This window comes from Solea senegalensis, linkage group LG4, assembly GCF_019176455.1.
Source record: "Solea senegalensis isolate Sse05_10M linkage group LG4, IFAPA_SoseM_1, whole genome shotgun sequence".
In the NCBI taxonomy this organism is placed as follows: Eukaryota; Metazoa; Chordata; class Actinopteri; order Pleuronectiformes; family Soleidae; genus Solea; species Solea senegalensis.
In genome coordinates this window covers 12,475,348-12,494,916 of record NC_058024.1, presented here as the reverse complement: position 1 = coordinate 12,494,916, position 19,569 = coordinate 12,475,348, and the positions used below count along the sequence as shown (strand labels likewise).

General features: G+C 40.2%; 1 protein-coding gene across 1 annotated transcript; it reads right to left on the bottom strand.

The window, feature by feature from the left end:
* Positions 1 to 5,828: 5,828 nt before the first annotated feature.
* On the bottom strand, positions 5,829 to 19,504 carry zgc:113054 (uncharacterized protein LOC541322 homolog). Its single transcript, XM_044025011.1, has 11 exons — positions 19,237 to 19,504; positions 16,152 to 16,341; positions 15,973 to 16,064; positions 15,661 to 15,893; positions 15,288 to 15,524; positions 15,131 to 15,205; positions 14,004 to 14,220; positions 13,321 to 13,529; positions 12,080 to 12,152; positions 9,029 to 9,146; positions 5,829 to 6,360 (listed from the first exon to the last, which is right to left on the bottom strand). The coding sequence occupies exons 1-11, from the start codon at positions 19,250 to 19,252 to the stop codon at positions 6,165 to 6,167; spliced, it is 1,656 nt and encodes a 551-aa protein (XP_043880946.1). The 5' UTR covers positions 19,253 to 19,504; the 3' UTR covers positions 5,829 to 6,164.
* Between the last annotated feature and the right edge of the window lie 65 nt (positions 19,505 to 19,569).

Genomic DNA, 19,569 nt, shown 5'->3' with positions numbered 1-19,569 from the left:
CAAAGCTTCTCCACATTAACAGCAACACAATCACTGGATCACAAATCACACACTGTAAGTTATGAGAGTTACATGCTGTGTCTCTCATGACATTGAGGGAGAAAGCGGGAAGGTGCTCGCTGAGTGCGTAGCCATGCTGTGTTGCCCAAATAGATGCGTTCCATCCGAGAGCGATGCAGCCTTTGGAATGATCCTGCTAGACAGATGAGTGCTACTTGAATGTTAATGAGGGCTCCTTTAGACACGCATAAATTAAATGATTAGATGTCTGCAATCATGCAAGGTCCTTAGGTGTCCCCTATTTATGGCATTTGAAATGTAGCTGCCTTTATTTACGACATGTCTCCCCTGTACAGGCTTCGCCACCTGAGCAGCCTAACGCTTTCAAAAGACGAGTTTTTTAATGACCTGCAAATGAATCACTCTGGCAGAATCGTAAGAGAAGCGAAGCCCTCCCCCTTTTTTGAAAAACAAAAAGGGAAAATTGTGCCATCCACTGAAAAAGCTTGCACTTGTCTGGCATGAAATACAGGAAATGAGGGATGCAGTAAAACATATTTGTTTCAGAGATGCTGCTCACTGAAAGGTACACTGTGGAGCCACAGGGGGGGAGAGGGCCTCGGGAGGACCGCATAGTCTCTGAACGCAGTCACCTAACAATGAATCTTCCTCCTCCTTGGTTCACACGCTCTTCATTGTCGTTTTCTGGTTGCAACAACAGCTATTTTCATCTTCATGATTGCATTAATTACAGCATAACTCATGTCTCTTGGCTCCACTCGTGTTTTCCCCATAGAAAACAGCACGTCAAGGTTTCCACTAAGGAAGGGAAGCAGTACATATACTTCGTTGGCACTTCATTAATCAACATAAGAAATCAGCATGGCTTGACACTCATCCACTGTAACTTCGACTGAATCTACCAATGGAGTTGTACTGTATTTTCTTTTAATAATGTAACCCTTAATTCTACTTTGAAGCTTTAAAATGATTTTAATGGAGCTGCAATGGAGATGCAGCCTCATGCTGAATATCTAAGTAGATCACACATAAAACCTCAGGATGGACAGGCAGTAAGTGACTGGATCACTATTGAACATTGGACACATTTTAAAGACTTGGTCTGACCCCTGTGTGCACAGACGGCAGTATTAAAAAGCACCTATGTTACGGTCACCCACTCTCACACCAAAGACAGCCGTTCTTGTGGTGAGAGATAGTAGAGCAAAAGAGAAATTTCTCTTAAGATTTTCACTATTTCCCCCTCTATTTATTAGGGTAATGAATTTCTGACTGCAGTGCCAGTTCCACTGAGCCTGCTTCTCGGCCTAATTCTCTGTAACATTTCCTCATTGCCGCTGGGGAACATTATATGAAGGCAGGGCTTACAATACCATCAATATGCCCAAGACGACAATCGGACGTCTCATAGATATTAATGGATGTGCAAATTAAATCAAAGTTGGAGTGCAGCTATCGGGGGCTATGATCAATGCCTTTTGCACAGTCAGATTTAATATGGGGTTTGTAATTTGAGTATCCAAACAAAATGTGCATCTTAATGGGAAAGATGAAAGTAATCCCACATGGGGAGGAAATAATACATTAGCTGCATTGTAATTAGAGAACTCGGAGTGCAAATGTTTCCCTAGCTTGGTATTAATGTTGAATAAAAGCCTGATACATTTACAATGTGGATACAGGACGTGGACATTTGAATTTCTTCTTTTTTTTTAACTTGAGGTGTCATACGAGACATCTTTGACAAAAACAATCATGATCATGTAAATGTCTTTGCATGACTATCAAACAGTCATGCAAAGGAGAACAAAAAAGCGGTGCTGCTGCTTATCAGTCCAGCACTGTGAGTAATAAGGCAGCAGGAACTCGTCTGTGTTATTTCAGTTATAGCAAATAATGAAAGACAAACACATCAGGTATGCTGGCATGTGACATGTGGCATATTTTTTCGATTTGATTGTGGAAAAATCCTCTGTTTTAATGCCAGGAAGTTAAAAGGGAACAAATGTATGTGTGGGTTTATTTTTTTTGTTCTTAAAAAGGCTGATTGTGTAAGCCATCTCACAAACAGAATACAATATCATAATGCAGCTTGACAAGAGGCCTTCCACTTTTTATTTATTAGCAACCCCTCCGAGTACACGCAGCAGCCCGTTTAAGTGACACCATGTAAAGTCAGCAGGCAGCATGAGGAGTGCAAACAGCAAAACAGCTTTTCAATGAATAACACATGAGATATCAAACAGTGGTAGACAATGATCCGGGGCCTTCATCGAGTCACATGCAACACAAACACAGAATCACACAAGGGGCGCATCAAACTTAGCGAAACAGCTCTTCATCAGAATAAAAAGTGCTTTGATATTTGGTGCAAGTATAATTTTGTTTGAGGGAATCAGCAAAGTTGACATTAACTTTGACAACAATAATGTTGTATATTTACACAATATCCAGTCAATATGCACAAAATAATGCACTATATGAAGCAGCAGCAGATGGCTAGCTTTGCATATGAAAGTGGTGAAAGTAGATGGCACTCCGATGTTCAGTACCAAATGATGTGCTTGTTGAAAATTTATACAATAATACTAAAAACTGTGAATCTAGCGCAAACGTCATGCAGAAATAAAAATGGTATCAATCCTATCGACATGCAGCATGTAGAACATGGAAACTTAGTGCTTTAATACAGCATACTACGTTTTTTTATCATTTTTCCTTTGGTTAGGACCTCTGAAATATCATTTTGTACATACGAGTGGGACGATACTTGTCTTGTTTGTTTTCTTTTCCAGTTGAATTAAATCTTGTTATCACTAAGCTTCGCTACGAACATCAAAAATAATGTAACATATATTTTAAAAGTGCTTTGGCTTCAGTGAAGATCAGGTTTTCCATCAGATAATTAGTCAAATTCAATCATCTAAGGTTCCCTGCGTTTGAAGTTCACACAGCACTACTAGACCTCACCAGGAGATCCATTGTTGACATTTTCCTTTAGCTGTTGCGCAGTCCAACCTCTGATGATAGCATCGGGAGGCACAACTCAATTTATAAGGTGTAACATTTCATCCTCAAACACCTCACTGAGTGGGTACGTAACAGGACACTGTAATCCATCAATACAAGTGTATTGATACTGTCAAATGTTAATATGTCATCCATAAACCCCTGGGTCTCCCTGTCACCGGGACACAGCCTGCTCAGCAACACACGTCGTCGCCTCATCGTTGTGTTGTCCAGTATCGACCCACGGTCTCCCTCTGATCGGCGGTTGCTGTAAAATTGTTGCATGCCGTGACTGAGTGAACCATTAATCAGGCATGATTTGAAGTGTGAAGACGCGAGTGCATTTCTCTGTCAGAGGACTGTTTAGTACAACAGCGCTCTGTGCTACAGGCTCCCACTCTTCACTGTAATAATGGCAGCAAAAGGGAGGTCATAAATAATGGATTCAAGATCACTTACACCTCATGAAGCAAGGCCACGGTGTTCGAGGGGATATCGCTTTTTTTTTTTCTCGGCTGAAATTATAGATTTGCCTCTTTTTGCCGCAATTGTGAAGGAAAACACGACCTCTGACCTCTCCAAGAGGTTTTCGACAGAGTTTAAAGTGGTGCAACACATGATGGCAAAACAACAGTTTACACACACTGACTGCAACTGAATGACGACGGTCAACAGCTGGAAACACAAGATTAAAATGGTTTATCACCTAAGCAATAGCTGTCAAATACCCCAATGCCATCCTAATTCATCCGTTACAGTGATTCATAAAGAGTTTTTAATTTGTAGTTTGATTTACAGGGTACAGTGTATTTTTGTCAGTCTAAATGAGATCTCGTACAAGCTTCAAATAACCATCAGTATGTATAGAATCAATAGGGTATATCTGACGTAAATAACGTGCATGGTAATCCTGTTGTCTTGTATAGTGATCAAAGCTGGGATTTAAGGTTTTGGTGGTCCACATAAGATTTTTAAAATGGGCTGTGACATGGCTGATCCATGTCAGTATGTAGGAAAACCACTGAGGTTTGTCTTGAGGAAAGGTTTAGTCTGTAGATGTTTGTGTAATATCACGCAATAGTATATCTTTCTCATTTGTACTTCATTCTCCCTGAACTTTGAGAACTATTCCAATCATCCTGTGACAGAAATAATGGATACAATTATATTTTTAATGCATTTGAAATGTAACCGTCCACTATCGAGCCACGCTTAATTGAAAATATACTAGTATTTATTCAGGAGAATTGAAGAGGTGTTCTTATTTTATCACAATCTCCTTGCATACACTTAAGGCAGAGTTCAGTGTTAGTTCCTTTCGATGATGGCAAATAATGTGATAACCTCTTGCAACTTTGTGTCCGTGTTGGCGCTGTGGCTGCCTGTCTTTATACTGCCCCTCAGTGGCAAGATTAGGAAACGACCTACAAGAGAGAGAGAGAGAAAAAAAGTTTCTTTCTCCTGAACAATTGTGCAAAACCTTTTCATGCACAAGTTTTGATGTTTTGCCATAAAATATGAGGATAACAATCCCAATAATAACTCATGTGACTATACAGCAGGAGATAAATAGGAGAGAGCAGAGCAGATGATCAGATCTCACTCCATATCTTAATGGGATCCTCTCACACGCCATCCCCATTAATGACCGATCCCCCAATTATGTAAATTCGGAGAACGGTCACTAACGGTGAGAAATTGAAGTTGCTCACACAAACACCAACAGTGTCACATTGCAGTGAGCACTAATTGGCCTCTACTTTCCACATAATTGCAGTGGCCAGGGTCATGTCCTCGGCTAACCTCTCCTTTAAGTATTGTTTCTCAGCGCACAAACAGTTAATAGAGCAATTAAGATGGCACTCACAAGCACCACTTGTGGGGACCATTTGGCAAGAACGAGCTGCAGGAGAGGCAGGCAGGGATGCGGTAATCGTGCATATGGTGAACAAGAGTCCAGAGGGAATGGAGAGTCAAAGTGCAGACAGTGCATAATACAGCTCAGTGGTGTCGTGCTCTGATGTGAATGTAAACTGATGGTCATCACTCAACCAATCATGCTGCATTAGGCACTTTCTGTGTGATGCATTTATAGCTTGGCTTCTAAGACCCTGCAAAGCACTAGGAAGTGCATTTGTATTGAATGGTGGGTCGACACTTTTAATACAAATAAAACAAATTACTGTAGAAGTGTTGAGAAGTGGCAGTATAAACGGATATGTGTGAACTGATCGCAAGAACGTCTCCTTGTAACATACCAACATGTGCCAAAACATTTCCTTCCAAGGTTCAATTGTCCTGCTCGGTGCCTGGTATCAGCAGATTCCCACACTCTGTCTAACCCACTGTTGCCCATAGTTTTGGGGGTGATAAAAAACAAACTGACTCTTTTCTCCTGAACTATACTGCACAGACAGACCAACTTTCAGTCATATCATTTTAAGCCAATAATCACAGAATTTGACCTGAAATGAAAACAAAGCTGGTGGTGACATTTTTCAGACTCAGTGTTTACTGTTGTTACTTTGAATAATGACAGTATTTAATGACAGTTGACTATTGATGTTTTCTGGAGGGATGCATTGTCCTCAGAAGCTATCTTTTGCTTCTCGTCTTCCATGCACAATTGTTGTTCAACTTTTAAATGACTTACAACTGTTTTTATATATATATATGTATATATATGTATATATATGTATATATATATATATATATATGTATATATATATATATATATATATATATATATATATATATATATATATATATATATATATATAATGTACAAAGCAAACCACTTTTTTTCAGCATTCCAGCTTTATTATAATAGAGAAATATTCATTTATTCCAGTGGCTTTTAAAGGTGAAGTGTGTAAGAAACAAACAGTAACATACAGAATACTCTTCCCTTTCCCAAGCGTGTTGGGGACAAAGAATGTTGTTCTTCCTCATTTGGACAGTAAGCTTCCACTCTGAAAACTTTTTTGTTATTTTGTCAATGTGAATTAGTGAGACTGGAATCAAAATGCTGTGAATGTGTCAAGGGAAGATAACGTGAACGCCACCTATTTCTGAAACGCGTCCCAGGAGAGTGAAGAGGAACAAAGTTTCCATCCCTTCTCCTTCTCCCCACTCTACCACAGACTTTGCCCACCCTCTATGACTAAGTTATGCCCTGTCATGTAGTCGGAGGCATCAGATGCCAAGTAAACCACTGCAGCTTGCAGGTCTGTCACTTGAGCCAGTCTACCAGCAGGGATATCTGACAGCCAGCGCTGCACCAGAGGCCTCAGACTCTCTGAGTGGATGAGAGGGGTGTCAACAATCCCCCTGAAAAGAGAAGCAGAGAAATGAAATCAGAAAGCATCACAGCAGGGAGCCAGGAGTGACAGCGTTGTTTCAGAGCCACCACTTTGGTGACAAAAATAAACCCAATTATCCCGTGAAGAAAGGGCAGGGATGCCATTGCTGATATTTACTGTGGGACTGGTGGCAGCACTCTTGAGTAAATCTTGAGTATAAAGGAGTGTGTGGTGTAATTTGCTCATAACTTTTTACTTATAGAGCTGGTGTGTAAGAATTAGAATCAAGTGGTGAAACAATTCTCCCGCTTACAATCCCTTTAAACAAGCACATTAGGGTTAGCTGGTTTGTCCATTCAGGCTGCTGCCATTTGGTGCCGGTGGATGTCCATGTAAAAGACTTACTCTAAGACTACATAAACCAGCTGGGCCATCTAAAGACCCCACTCTTTTTATTTTTGTGTTGCTTAAAGGCGGACCTTTAAGAATTAGTGACACAGTGGTGAAACAGAAACAGAGGGTGCACAAGCACATCAGGGAACTGCAGTGACCTTTGCAAACCAGAAAGGATTTGTGTAGTACACCTCTTTCTGCCTCTAAACATAAAAAACACGCTGTGGCACGGCAGCGTGAGTTGACTTTATTTTGTAGCTGCATTCTCCCACCAATGGCGTAATATATTTGTAAGCTCTGTCCATTATCTGAAAACTCTGTCAAGCAATACTATCAGACCTGACTGAGGGAGTGTTTGTGTGTGTATACACCAGCGTTACAGAGGCGGGTGGGGTCCAGAAGTGATTAAAATTAAAATTAACTTCTGTTTTTTTTTTTCTTGTGGGCACTTCCTTGTGTTTTCAGTCATATATACCCACATACAAACTAAATTTACAAGTCTAAATTGACTAATATAATGTTGAAAATATACATTATACAGGGAGAGTTGTGTGGAGCTAATAGGCTTATTCAGCACTGGGTGACTCATTTGGAAATGATTTGAATGGAAAAGACATTTGTTCATATTTAAAAGATATGCACTACAATTTTAAAGCAATTATACACCTATACAAACATACTTATGGGCAGTATATTCAATTTCTGCCAATAAACCCTTCTAATTATACCACAGTTTAACTACTTATATGTTATTCCTACATATTTTCTAAATGAAGTATGTTTAACTAATATGATGCTGGGACAGTGCCCAGACAGAATATATATAAATATGATTTGCGCTGCTTTCAGTTTGGTGTCGTCTAATTGCTCTACTGCCACAACAAATGCAGCTGCTCCCTCCACCTCCTCCAGTGAAATATCACACCGCTAACATAGGAATAAATATGTCAACACGTTTGCTTGCAACTAATATGAGATGACTTCTGACTTTCTACACAATCGATGTGACAGTGACTAAAAGCCACCAGGTCTGAATCATTGTTCAATGTTTCCCGGTGCCGTGGTATAGAATTCCAACATTTGGCTAAATTAGCACTTCCAAGGAGCGTGTGACACCTTGGTTAACATATTCCACCTCAATTATATTTCTCTTCAGCTGCCCTGTTATCTGGAACCTTTCCTGGCAATCAGAGGTACTGTTTTCCCTCAGCCAATTTTCTAGATAATGCAGCTTATCACCACTGCGGCTAAAGTTGCCAATGGAATCAGGCTCCAGTCAACCTCGCGAGCACTAATTGTGTCCCTTTTTTATGCATATTTACCGACTGTCACTTCAAAGAAATCACCGGCCCACTGAGACGCCCTGTTAGCGAGGAGGGAGGGAGGGAGAGAGAATTGCTTCTTTGCAAATTAAAATTAGCAAACAAGCTGCTGATAAATAAAGCTAGGCCCTGTGCGTGCATGTGCGTGTGCCTCTGCGCGCTCACAAAGGCTTTGTTGTGGCACGGGGCCTAGCTCGATCGGTGCCACCATATGGATTTTCTCAGGAATGGCTGGGGATAAGGGATGCTCCTCTTAACACACAGAGCCCTTCCTGTGGTCTCCCCTTTTTTTCTTCCTTGTGCTCAGCTTCACAGACAAATAGTTACAAACAAGGCACCATTGTTGCAGCGACACTTGTGAGTGAGGCTGAAAATTTGATTCCCTAATTGAATAGAACAATTAGAGCAAGTGTTTGGTTGATTCATCCCTCAAGACGTCATCTAATTAAGCACTGATGCGTTGTTTGAGGACTTAAATTAGCGCCTCATTCTCAAATGGGGCTCTTCATATGAAAGCAAACACACTAATGACCACTTCTTCTTGCAGCTCAATCCGTCACCACACTCACAGGTAGACAGGGCCGTTTTAAACACAAATACTTCAGTGGGGGGGCCTGAAATGCAACTATAGGGCTGCAGTGTTTTCTGAAACCTGGAAATAAGTCCTCAAATGTCTTGTTTTGTCCACAAAGCAATATTATTCAGTTTTAGTGATTTCTCTGTTATAAGGAGCAAAGAAACCAGAAGATATTCACATTTAAGAAGCTGAAAAATCTGAACGCCTGTTTAAATTATTTAAAAAAAAAACACGTTATCCTTGATAATCGAGTAATAATCGATTCATCGAATGATCGTAATGGAGTCGTTTTCGTCTTGTATTTTCGACTGATGTCCATTACCATACGCTGTTACACTCAAAATAAACTAATACATACAATGATATCACATAAAAGATACTGGCTAAGGATAGACAACACTTACGGTGAGATGCAGTTGACACGCACTCCTCGGTCCATCCACTCAGTGCCCAGAGTCTGAGTCAGTTTGACCACTCCAGCCTTGGATGTGTTGTAGGAAAGCTGCTTCTGAGGATGAGGGACTGCAGGGTGGAGGAAAGAAAATCATTATCAAAAAACCAAAGAGCGAGTGAGCGAGCAGTAATTCAAAGGGATAATATTTTTACAGAGGGATGTACTCAAACTCTCAGAAATTCTCAGGTAGTAAATTAAAATATCCCCATCATTTCATATTGTACTCCTGATAAAAGAGAATAACAATAGAGCCTTTTTTAAAAGGGGGTCTAACAACCTGTACATGTAATACTGCAGCTCATGCAGTTTCTTGTGGACACTCCATAAAAGCTCTTCCATTAGCTGCTGGAGGGGTGGGGGTTGGTGGGGGGGACTCTGCAGATGAAGCCATGTAAAATTAATTGCTTATAATGTCCAGTTATGCTCTGTCCTCAGCAACAAAGGCAGGGAGCCATTTGTTTGCCTTGACCATCACAGATGCTGCACACTGCATGGGATGCCGGGACAGGGGCTCATTTTCTACCGGTTGATTAATCATCGCGAGGAAGGCTCCAAGTTACATACAACTTTAGTAGTTAACCTCATCACCTGCTGATCTGACTGCCAAATGGCTTCAGTGTGAGACTGGGATGATAAATACTGGCCAGCTGCAGAGAGGCAGAGACCAGTCCAGGGGAGAAACGGCTGGAGCATCCTGAACACATTGCTGAAGGAAAAATGTACGGGACATAGGTAGAGGAAGATGGAAATAAGAAATAAGACATAGACAACAGGAAAGAGGCCACATAGCGGAGAGTGTGTTTAGATTGTGCAGAGTGTGTCAAGATAGCAGTGGAAGGTGAGGTTGCGCTGGATAAGGGAAGGCTAGGACCTCAGAGGAGCAGGCGAGGAGGAGCAGAGCCCAGGGCTTACACGCAGATTGAAGGTGAAATCCGGCTTATCAGGACAGGAAACACAGCTCAAAATGCCTAACAGCACTAATCCCCAGTCAAGACCTGATGATACAGGCCCAAAATACCATTCAGAAAATGCCTTCATCCTTTAAATAAACCTGCATTGATGTTTTTCGCCGTCTTAAAGAGCAGTAATCCCCAGAGAAGGGAGAGGAGGTAGAAGGAGGGCATTCTACAAAGCCCTCTTTAACATTCAACCCTGCTACTTAGTGCCCATTTCAAGAGGAGGAAAATATGCTCTTTATCAGACGCTGCCTTTAAATTTTAAATTCTACCGAGCAGATAAGGAGATCAAATGATGCCACTCCTTTCTTATAATGGCAGTAACATTCCTGACCATGCAGCTGGAATGTGCAGGTACGTGTGCACTAAACATGTGTCCCAAAATCCCTCAGTATATGGTCATCATGCAAAAACAAAACAAAAAAAAAACTGCATCAAGTTATTTCCTGCCCAGGTGTCACTGAGCTGCTGGACATCATTTGGGGGAAAAAGGTGGGTGATGGCTGTGTTTATGTGTTTGTGTGTGTGTGTGTATTGTATTCAGCAGATGGACAAAAAGCTGTCATTGTGCATTTTAATTGGGCGTTTACTGCTGCTTTTTGGGCTTCCACTTGGCTAGAACAGGTCCCACCTGATTACACATTATGACAATATTACAACAGATGTCCAGACCAATAAAGTAAATTCCTGAAGGACTGTACGTAATGTGAGTAATTGATCATTTTTTTATGCCGGCCTCTATTTACCAGCATGCTCCTGTTTTACAGATTGCCCCTGCAGTCGGGAGTGGGGCCCATATGGCACTGGCGATCTGACTATACTGCTGATGAAGTGATGCTGTTCCTCTGGAGAAACCTGTTGGAGGAGGAATAATACCGTGGTGCTCTGAATTACAAGGCTTTTACTCGGCTCGCACTAAAACTCCAAACGCGCCTTCCGCTGTTCAAACGAGGCTGCTGGCACATGACAGAGGTTTTTGCCGTTGCACAGGAACCCTCCCTTCCCACGTTGGACCTCAGGTTGCCTTCCACATCCTCCAGACTGCTCCACAGAGAGGGGATGTTTATTATGATGCAAAACTGCCACAGTGAGACGCAATTACAACACAATGTATTTCCTACGATGTTTATTGTATGCATGGGGTGTGTGTGCCGCATCTTTATACAACAGTTTAACTGGGGTACAAGTTTAAAAATAGAAAGGCTGCCGAATCCTTTTTTGTTTTTTTTTTCATTATGCAGGTTCACCTCGAGTTTCATCAGAAAAATGAAAACAGCAGGAGGTACTCCAAACTTTGTTTTTGCAGCTGTAATGTTGTGAAGTCAGATTTGACAACTTCATCTCCGGCGATAAATAGAAAAATATATTCAGCTTTTCAAAAAATAAATACAGCACAGAACTGTAAATCCCAAATTCACGTAAATTGAAATCTTCAGTTCATATATTTTAGTGATTTTTTGTTGTTGTTGCTATTATTCTGCCTCCGTCTGTTCCTTATGAAAGGAAACGGACCTGAGTGAAGGAGCGTTTGTATTTATACAGCAGCAGCACGGGGGTGGGCGGGGACAGAGCATTTATATGACCAGAATTGTGAGCACTAGAATTCACTTTTGAAACTTTTCGGGGTTTCAGTCGTACTCCGTCTTGCAGCCGTCTTGCTTTACTCGTGCAATATTGCTGTTGCCTTCATCTGTCTTGATAAAAAAATCGCCTCCTGTGTGCCGTGCAGGACAATGGACAACAAACATTTATTTATAATTTAAGTTCACGCACTACAGCTTTAAAGCTGATTCTGTTCTCTCTTTATTTTTACTTCACTGTAATTGTAATGACGTAAAGTCAGATATGACAACTTCCTGTCTGGGGATAAGAAAAAATAAAGATTATTTATTCAGTGTAACGTAATGTACACTCCCGCACATCACAGTGCACCGTATTCAACACTCTTCCTCCTCTCATCCTAACTCTCCACACCAAATGGAGAGAATAAAAGCAGACATAGAGGGGCTCCAGAGAGAGCACAGGGGAATAGAATCATCACTCACCTATTAGACTGGCCATGGAGGCTGTGTTGATAATCTTGCCATATCCTTGCTTCAACATCACTCGACCTGCTGCCTAAAAACAAAAAGAAATTCAGGGGAAAAAAGAGGGACACGGTGAACACATATGTTTTGACTCACTGCGGATAGAGGAGATAGTATGGATCTAATAATTGGAGCTAGATCAGAGAAAAAACGCTTTATTGTGGTTTTAATTTTCTTTATGGACAGAAAAAACGTCCACAACCACAGAAACAAATCTAAGGCAAAAATATTCATGGCAATTAGGCGTTGTCACTAAGAGTGTTTGCAGAGTGTGAAATAATATCAATACACATTGAACCCTAGTTATTCTGATATTGAGGAGAAGTATTTCAAGATATAGTGTTATTGAATTACTGACTAACCATAGTAACCACAGTGCAGCTGACGCTGGTTGGACCCTCAGTAATGAGGTTAGCCTCAAGTTTCAACAGTGATATATGAAAGGGATACCCAGAATCAATTTAGTTTCTTTCGATTTTCTGTGAGAATTTTTAATAAAGAAAATCAACCACACCAAAGATTATTTTAGAAAGTCGTGCAATTATATTATTATCTGTGCCTTTCACTCATTTCTGTGTCAGATATGTGTCAGCAGTGTCACCGCTCTTCAGTCAACAGTTCATTTGTTGTATCAAATTAAAAAAAAAAATGCTCAGATAAAAAAGTTCCTTGATGGGATGAAAATATTGTTGTATGTAACTGTTGTTGTTCATGAAACTTTAGAGAAACCTCATCAAGAGAATATGGATGTGTGTAAAAACTTGAAACCTGCTAAACTGCTTTAATTATTTACTGCTGTTAAAACCCAACCATGCAGCTAGGGATTATGTGCGACCTTCAAATCAAATGAATGTCTTGTTTTTTTAGCAGTGTTTTTTTTAGCTTAAGAACCAAAGTATATTACAACCATTTGTTTGTTTTTTTTTAATAATTATATGTCTGATAATCCAAAAACATACAGGTCCAGAGAACAGTAATCTTGCTGCACAGTGTTTCATTGTAACAGCAAATGGGTAATATTCTTGTGATTTTATTCTTAAGATCAATGAATTTAATTGTTACTCAATTTAATATAATTTATATAATTATTGGTGCAGCTTGTTTTCAGCCAATAAATGTCAGCCATGCTAATGCAATAAAGTGAATAATGAACACACACACACACACACGCACACAGAGACACATTCATTGATACACACCTGACAGCACATGAATGTACCCCGCAGGTTGACGTTAAAGGTTTGGTCCCACTCCTCCAGAGTTGTGTCTTCACTGGCTGAGTTCATGTTGATGCCGGCGTTGTTACATGCGATGTGGATCGCTCCCCACTTGGAGACAATGGTGTCAATCATCTTCTGGATATCGTCCGACTTGCTGATGTCAGCTGTGATTGAAATGGCAATGATGCCTGCTCAAAAAAAACATTTGACGTTTATTAATTACACCCTTTGAAATGCACGTGCACCACTTCTATTCTGGGAATATTTGCAAGTGAAATTTGATTTGAATTAAAACACAAAAAATAATAACTAAAAAATACTGTTTTTCTTATGTTTCTTATCTGATTTTAATTGTACAGTAAAACGAAGGAAAGCAGATACAAAATTACACCATGAAAAAGTTTTATAGCGCAGGAAAAAGATTATATGCTTTACTATGCTGCCATCTGCTGGCAAAGCTGGTGTCCTACTGAACAGCTTTGAATTTTGGACTATTAGAAGAAAGTGTGATAGTTTTACTCTCAACAATTAATTATAGTGGATTTATTATTGAATAATGTGTCAATAATGTGACATTAGATAACACAAAAGTGCGAAAGTAAACTGAAAATGTGAAAATGAGGATGTGGCTCATGCACCTGTGTTGTGTTAACATGCCGTACCTTTAAGAAGGAGCTCTTCAGCCACGACCTCCGCTTTTTCTTTGTCCAGGTCAACTACAGCCACCTTCGCACCAGCCTCTCCCAGAGCATGGGCGAACGCTCGGCCTATCCCCTGACCAGCACCGGTCACATACGCCACCTGTCCATCAAGGCGCATCCGGTCGAGAATGGATCGTCCATTGACCCCACAGAAAACCTTGTCCTTGTTTACTTTGCTCTAAGGAACAGAAACAAAGGTAAGCAGTAAGAGTGAATCTGTGAGTGCAATATAAAAGGTATAGTTCAAGTGTGGTTGTATGAGGTACAAACACATGATCAACACTTACTTGAGCCACTTGACAAAATGCTCACCTAATAAAATCTAAATCTTATTAGGTCTAAGATATTGTAAGAATAGGTTTGTGTCTTTATCTCAGCATTAGGCAGTCTGGAAGCTTAAGTTTGTAAAACCCTCACTAGAGTGTTTTTAGCTGGTCTACTGCTGCCTTGTTTGGATTAAACTGCGTGGAGGATTTCAAACACCGATATCCCAAAATAACACATTTGAACACACTTGATTGAGGCAGCAGTGGATGAACAACTCCTGTGTTTCATGATGTGAAATCACTGATTTTCGCTATGGAGAGTGAGAGGGTTTCAAATCTGTCTAACACAAAAGAAAAACGTATTCCTAACACAGAGAAGACTAAAACTGACGTGAGCCTTTTGTTTGTGTCAATACTTCATACAACATCACTTCAATAAATCTAAACTAAAGAAGACTCTAGTGACTTATACTTTTTATTATATTTACAAGGATTTGGGATTTTCTCTTCTGCACTGAAGGTGGTTTTTGTGTTGCTCTTTGTATTTGTCAACTTCCTGTTTTGTTTGCCCTGATGTGTTTCACCTGTGTTCAATCATCCTTGCCCACAGTCTCCTCCCCCATTTCGTCTGTTGTGTTTCACTGTCTGCTGTCGTTTTGCGTTCCAGATTTGTTTTCCTCAAATCACTTTTGTGCTTTTGTATTAATCATTTTTCACCCTGCCTTTACCTGGTGTACTGGAATCATTCTGTGTTTTCACTTTAAGTAAGCTTGGATAAAAATACTGTTTTTTGCCACTGTAGTACTACAGTTGGGTCTGTACCTGTGACTTTGAGTCCTTGGGGGTCACAGAAACACGGCGGATGACACTGATGCCATCTCTGAGAGGGATGATGACCTTTTAAAGACAAACACTGTTAATACAAATCTCTTACTATTATCTGTAAAAAACAGTAGCATGTAAAGGCTTGAAACTTAACCTGTTCAACACGTGGATCATCTGTTACAAACTGGTTGAATTCTCTAAGCGCCAGTCCATTGTTATCCGTGGTGTCTTTGAGATAAACCTTTGCTTTGAAGAGCGAGTTGTCCACGCACATGACGCCTCTTAATCGCAGCAGGTTGTTGTCCAGGATAAAGTTGTAGTAGTTGATGTAATTACTCTTGTCAGCATCGATGAAGACCAAGTCAAACTGCTCACCTGCAGCTGCCAGTTCCTGAAGGGAACAGATGGTAGTTAGGAAGTCTGCAATGTGTCCCACAGTTTCACTTAATGGACACAGAAGCTATGATTGAAAATGGTAAAAAAAAAGGGGAAATTGCAGCATAAATGTGATCAGTTTGTGTTATCACCTTTATGATGTCCATGGCAGATCCAGTCTTGACTGTTATCTTCCTGCCATGTGGTGACTTGTCAAAAATAGGCTGGGCAAACTCCTTGAGGTATGGCTCTAGCTCACAAGCTACTAAGTGACCGTCCTCGGGGAGACCTTCCGCCATGGACAGGGCACCGTAGCCAGTGAACATCCCAATTTCTAGAACTGCCTTTGCTTGACTCATGTGAATCAGCATCTTAAGGGTCTGGCCTGCCAAAAAAAAACAAGCACCGAATGTCATTGCGATGTGCTAAATCAGCAACTATAAAAGCACATGTTAATGTCCAACCTTCAACATGTCCAGTGATGCATTCTTTGGGAAGACGGTACATAGTTTTGCCCTCTTTGTACACCTCATCCCAGTCATGAGAAATAGTTTTTCTACAAATAAAAATAATGACATTAGCAACACTACTACTCATTAATGTTCTAAAATCTGAAAGATTGTGTATTAAAGGTAGGACATACTTGTAAAGCTCTGCCAGAGGTTCACTTTCCTGTGTGGTCATTTTCTCCAGATAGTCGTCCATGCCGCTGGCTACGTCCAGGGCCTTCTGCAAATGACCCTTCAACTCTTCTGGGACATTTCCACTTGATGCAGCTAACTTGTTGGCTTTTGTAAGCAGATCCACAAGGACCTCCATTGGAGTGTCAGGAACTAGGGGAAATTCAATAAGTAATTTTCCATTGGGACACAGCAAGCAAGGGTTACTCTGTGTAAGATCAGGTTCTGCATGTGCATGCAGTGTGTGATAGCGGCACACACATTTATTTAATGAAAATCATTAAATAAATCATTTAATAAATGCAATAATTCTTAAGTATGAGGCTGCACATCTTTTTAATAGATGTGGAGTGCTTTTACTTTGAAAGTGCAACAGGATACATGTTTGTGACATATGAGACAGATTTAGATGTTGAAACAGTGGTTAATTAAAGTTTCAATCAAGCTGGATTGACCTTTTTCAGTCACATTTCTTTCTTGATTCCCTGAATCTATTAATGTGTACGGTCTGATAGGGGCAGACTAGCCCATTCTCCAGCAGCAGGTGTCATATCAACAAGGTCATACAGATATGATGTCCCCAGTCAGAGGAGATAACACACATGATAGTGGTGCCCTTCATGAGATAGTCTTCTCCTAGTGTGACTTGGGTGAGGATGATTTATTGTTTGGTTCTGGTGTCCATTCAAGTCTTGCACACATGTGCAGAGATTAAGTGCTATAATGTTCCTGAGAGGAATGTGAAGTTTTGTATGGGTAGAAGAACGTTATTGCAATTAATAACATTCAAATCGGTCAGTAATTAAGGACAAATCTTTGATCCTGAGTGAAAGTTGAGGAAACTGCAGTTTCAAACTTCTTCATAAAGAAGAAAATGACAAACACTTGTTAAATAGAGCATGGATATCTGATCTGAGTCTGTAAGGACCTGTCACCTGCTGTTGACTTGATGTGAGGGCATATTTTTTTTGTTTCTAGGGGCATTTGTGATGTCAAATGGCATGCACATGTGAAGCAAAGGTGGAAAATAAAAACACCACATACCAATTACTGGCAACAGGAAAAGTGATCATCGCCATTTGTTTAAGTGTGAAAGAGGCTATAGAGACACCATCTGTCTCTATAGCCTCGGAAGTTTTCAGGTGAAACTCCATCCATCCATCCATCCATTTTTCTATCACGGGGTGCTGTGCCAATCTCAGCTGACATAGTACGACAGTCAGGGGGTTCACCCAGGACAGATCGCCAGTCCATCACAGGGCCACATAGAGACAAACAACCATCCCCTTTCACACTCGCACCTCCGCTCAATTTAGAGTGTCCAATTTACCTAATCCCCATATTGCATGTTCTTGGACTGTGGGAGGAAACTGGAGAACTGTGGGGTTAAATTTGTTCCAATAATATTTGTATATTTGAATGTGTGTTTTGAGATCCACAAATAAAAAAATCCCATTTGTAACTTCTGTATTGATTTTTACAAATATAGGTGTGTATTTGTAAATACTAATAATTCTAAATCTGCATTTGTGGATCGCCAGCACACGCATTCCTCTCTTTCCACAGTTACGGACAGTCTTTGCGTGAAAGTAGCACAGATTGACACGTATGTGCAGAGGGTGATCCACAAGTATGTCTGGATTTGCATGCGTGTTTTTTAGATCCAGAAAAAAAAAGAAAACATTTGTAACTTGTATACTGATTATTACAAATAATATGGCATTTGTAAAACTGAAAATTGCATTTGTGAATTGCGATTCTGCATTTGTGGATCACCAGCACACACATTCCTCTCTTTCCACAGTTACAGACATTTGAGACGTTATATATGTGTCTCAATAATGCCTCCCTTCATCAGCAGGTGGCAGTGTTTCACAAGTACAATCTAGCTAAAGTGACAATGCACTCCATTGCATGGATGTTTTATAAGAACAATTCACAAATGTTTTACAAAAGTTTTACAAATGTTACTGGAACCTTGAACAAAGGTCTTATAGTGCTAACCACTGGACCAACTGTGTGGCCCCTTTTCAAGCGAAAATGAAAAGCTAAATGTAAAATAGAATTGGCTGTGGGTCAAATACGCTGCTCTCATATAATAATTAATAGAAAGCATTCAGAACACCAACAAGCTGACTTTGTTATTCTATGTTTAGTCTATAAAAATGGCAGCTGCACATGCCCAAAGTCTGAATGTGACATCTTCAACATGCCTGCTTTGTCTGACACGCAGTCATAAAGCCAAATAGTATCCCATGTGACTGATAAGCTGGGACGCACTTTATTTTTCTTACTTTGCAAAAACGACCTATCACTATCAGGTTTGAGGTACTTGTAGACAGAAGTGAAGAAACCTACAAGTCAGTAATCAATTAAATAACCGACTAAATATCTTCTGGATTTGTTGCGCCTCTGGCAGAAAACAGAAGAGTATCTTTGTTTGAGGATGTCATCAGTGCTAGAAATTTTACACTTTTTGGTCTGACATTTTGTACATGCCTGAAGAAGTTGATTAATCGAAAAAAAACACAACAATTAAGAATATAAATAATCAGTTGCATTTGATAGATGAGTCTGATTGATGAAAAATCTGCTGTAAACATCTTCAACTCTACTTCACAACATTAAAACTTGTTATGTTTCAGTTATATCTACCCTATAAGTTTGTCTTTTTCCTGTTAATTCACAATGTCAGGTATTTTTAATCTATATTTTTGATTTCATACACTTTTATACTCATTTATGGAATGTTTTACAAGATTGCATCGATATAGTGTTTATTTCTGCATTAAAAAAACAATAACAACACCATTGTATCCTGAGCTCCATGAAAGTTAACAAAAACGAATACGATTATGTATAATGTGTTATTAGTAGTGTAGTTGAATAGTGGACTTTTCCATGTAATTGTACTCTTCTCGGTTGCTCGTGTTAAAACCTCTACATTGCTGTGGCGTGTGTAGTATAGTAAGTAAGTAGTAAACACCAAGGAACAGCCACAACAACATTAAAAACCGATGAATTGCAAACACAAAGCATCAGTCTTACCTTTCTCTGCTGGCATGTTGTGTAACTTTACTCTGGCAGCTGTGCGACACGGAGCAAACACGTGACAGTGTGCCGGCAGAGTTATATAATGTAACGGTAGAAAGTCCGTGGCCGATACTCAATATCTACACTTGCGCGTACTTGTCCGTACGTGTGAAAACATCATCAGCCTCAGTCCAGGTGCTCTTCCGATTCTCAAGTCCGTGAACAGCATGGATGTTGAACAGCGAGTTCTCAAACCTGTCCCGGACGTGTTCTCGCTCCGCCCATTTTACTAAGTATGTGTCGGGTGGTGAACTTGCATGTGGCGCATATGGAATGAACGGTGCCGGA

Excerpts from the sequence above, each read along its gene's own strand:
- zgc:113054 (XM_044025011.1), bottom strand. Across the intron at positions 16,065-16,151 it reads CCTCTGGCAGAGCTTTACAA|AAAAACTATTTCTCATGACT; the intron begins GTATGTCCTACC and ends TTTTATTTGTAG. Across the intron at positions 15,525-15,660 it reads CTGCCATGGACATCATAAAG|GAACTGGCAGCTGCAGGTGA; the intron begins GTGATAACACAA and ends TGTTCCCTTCAG.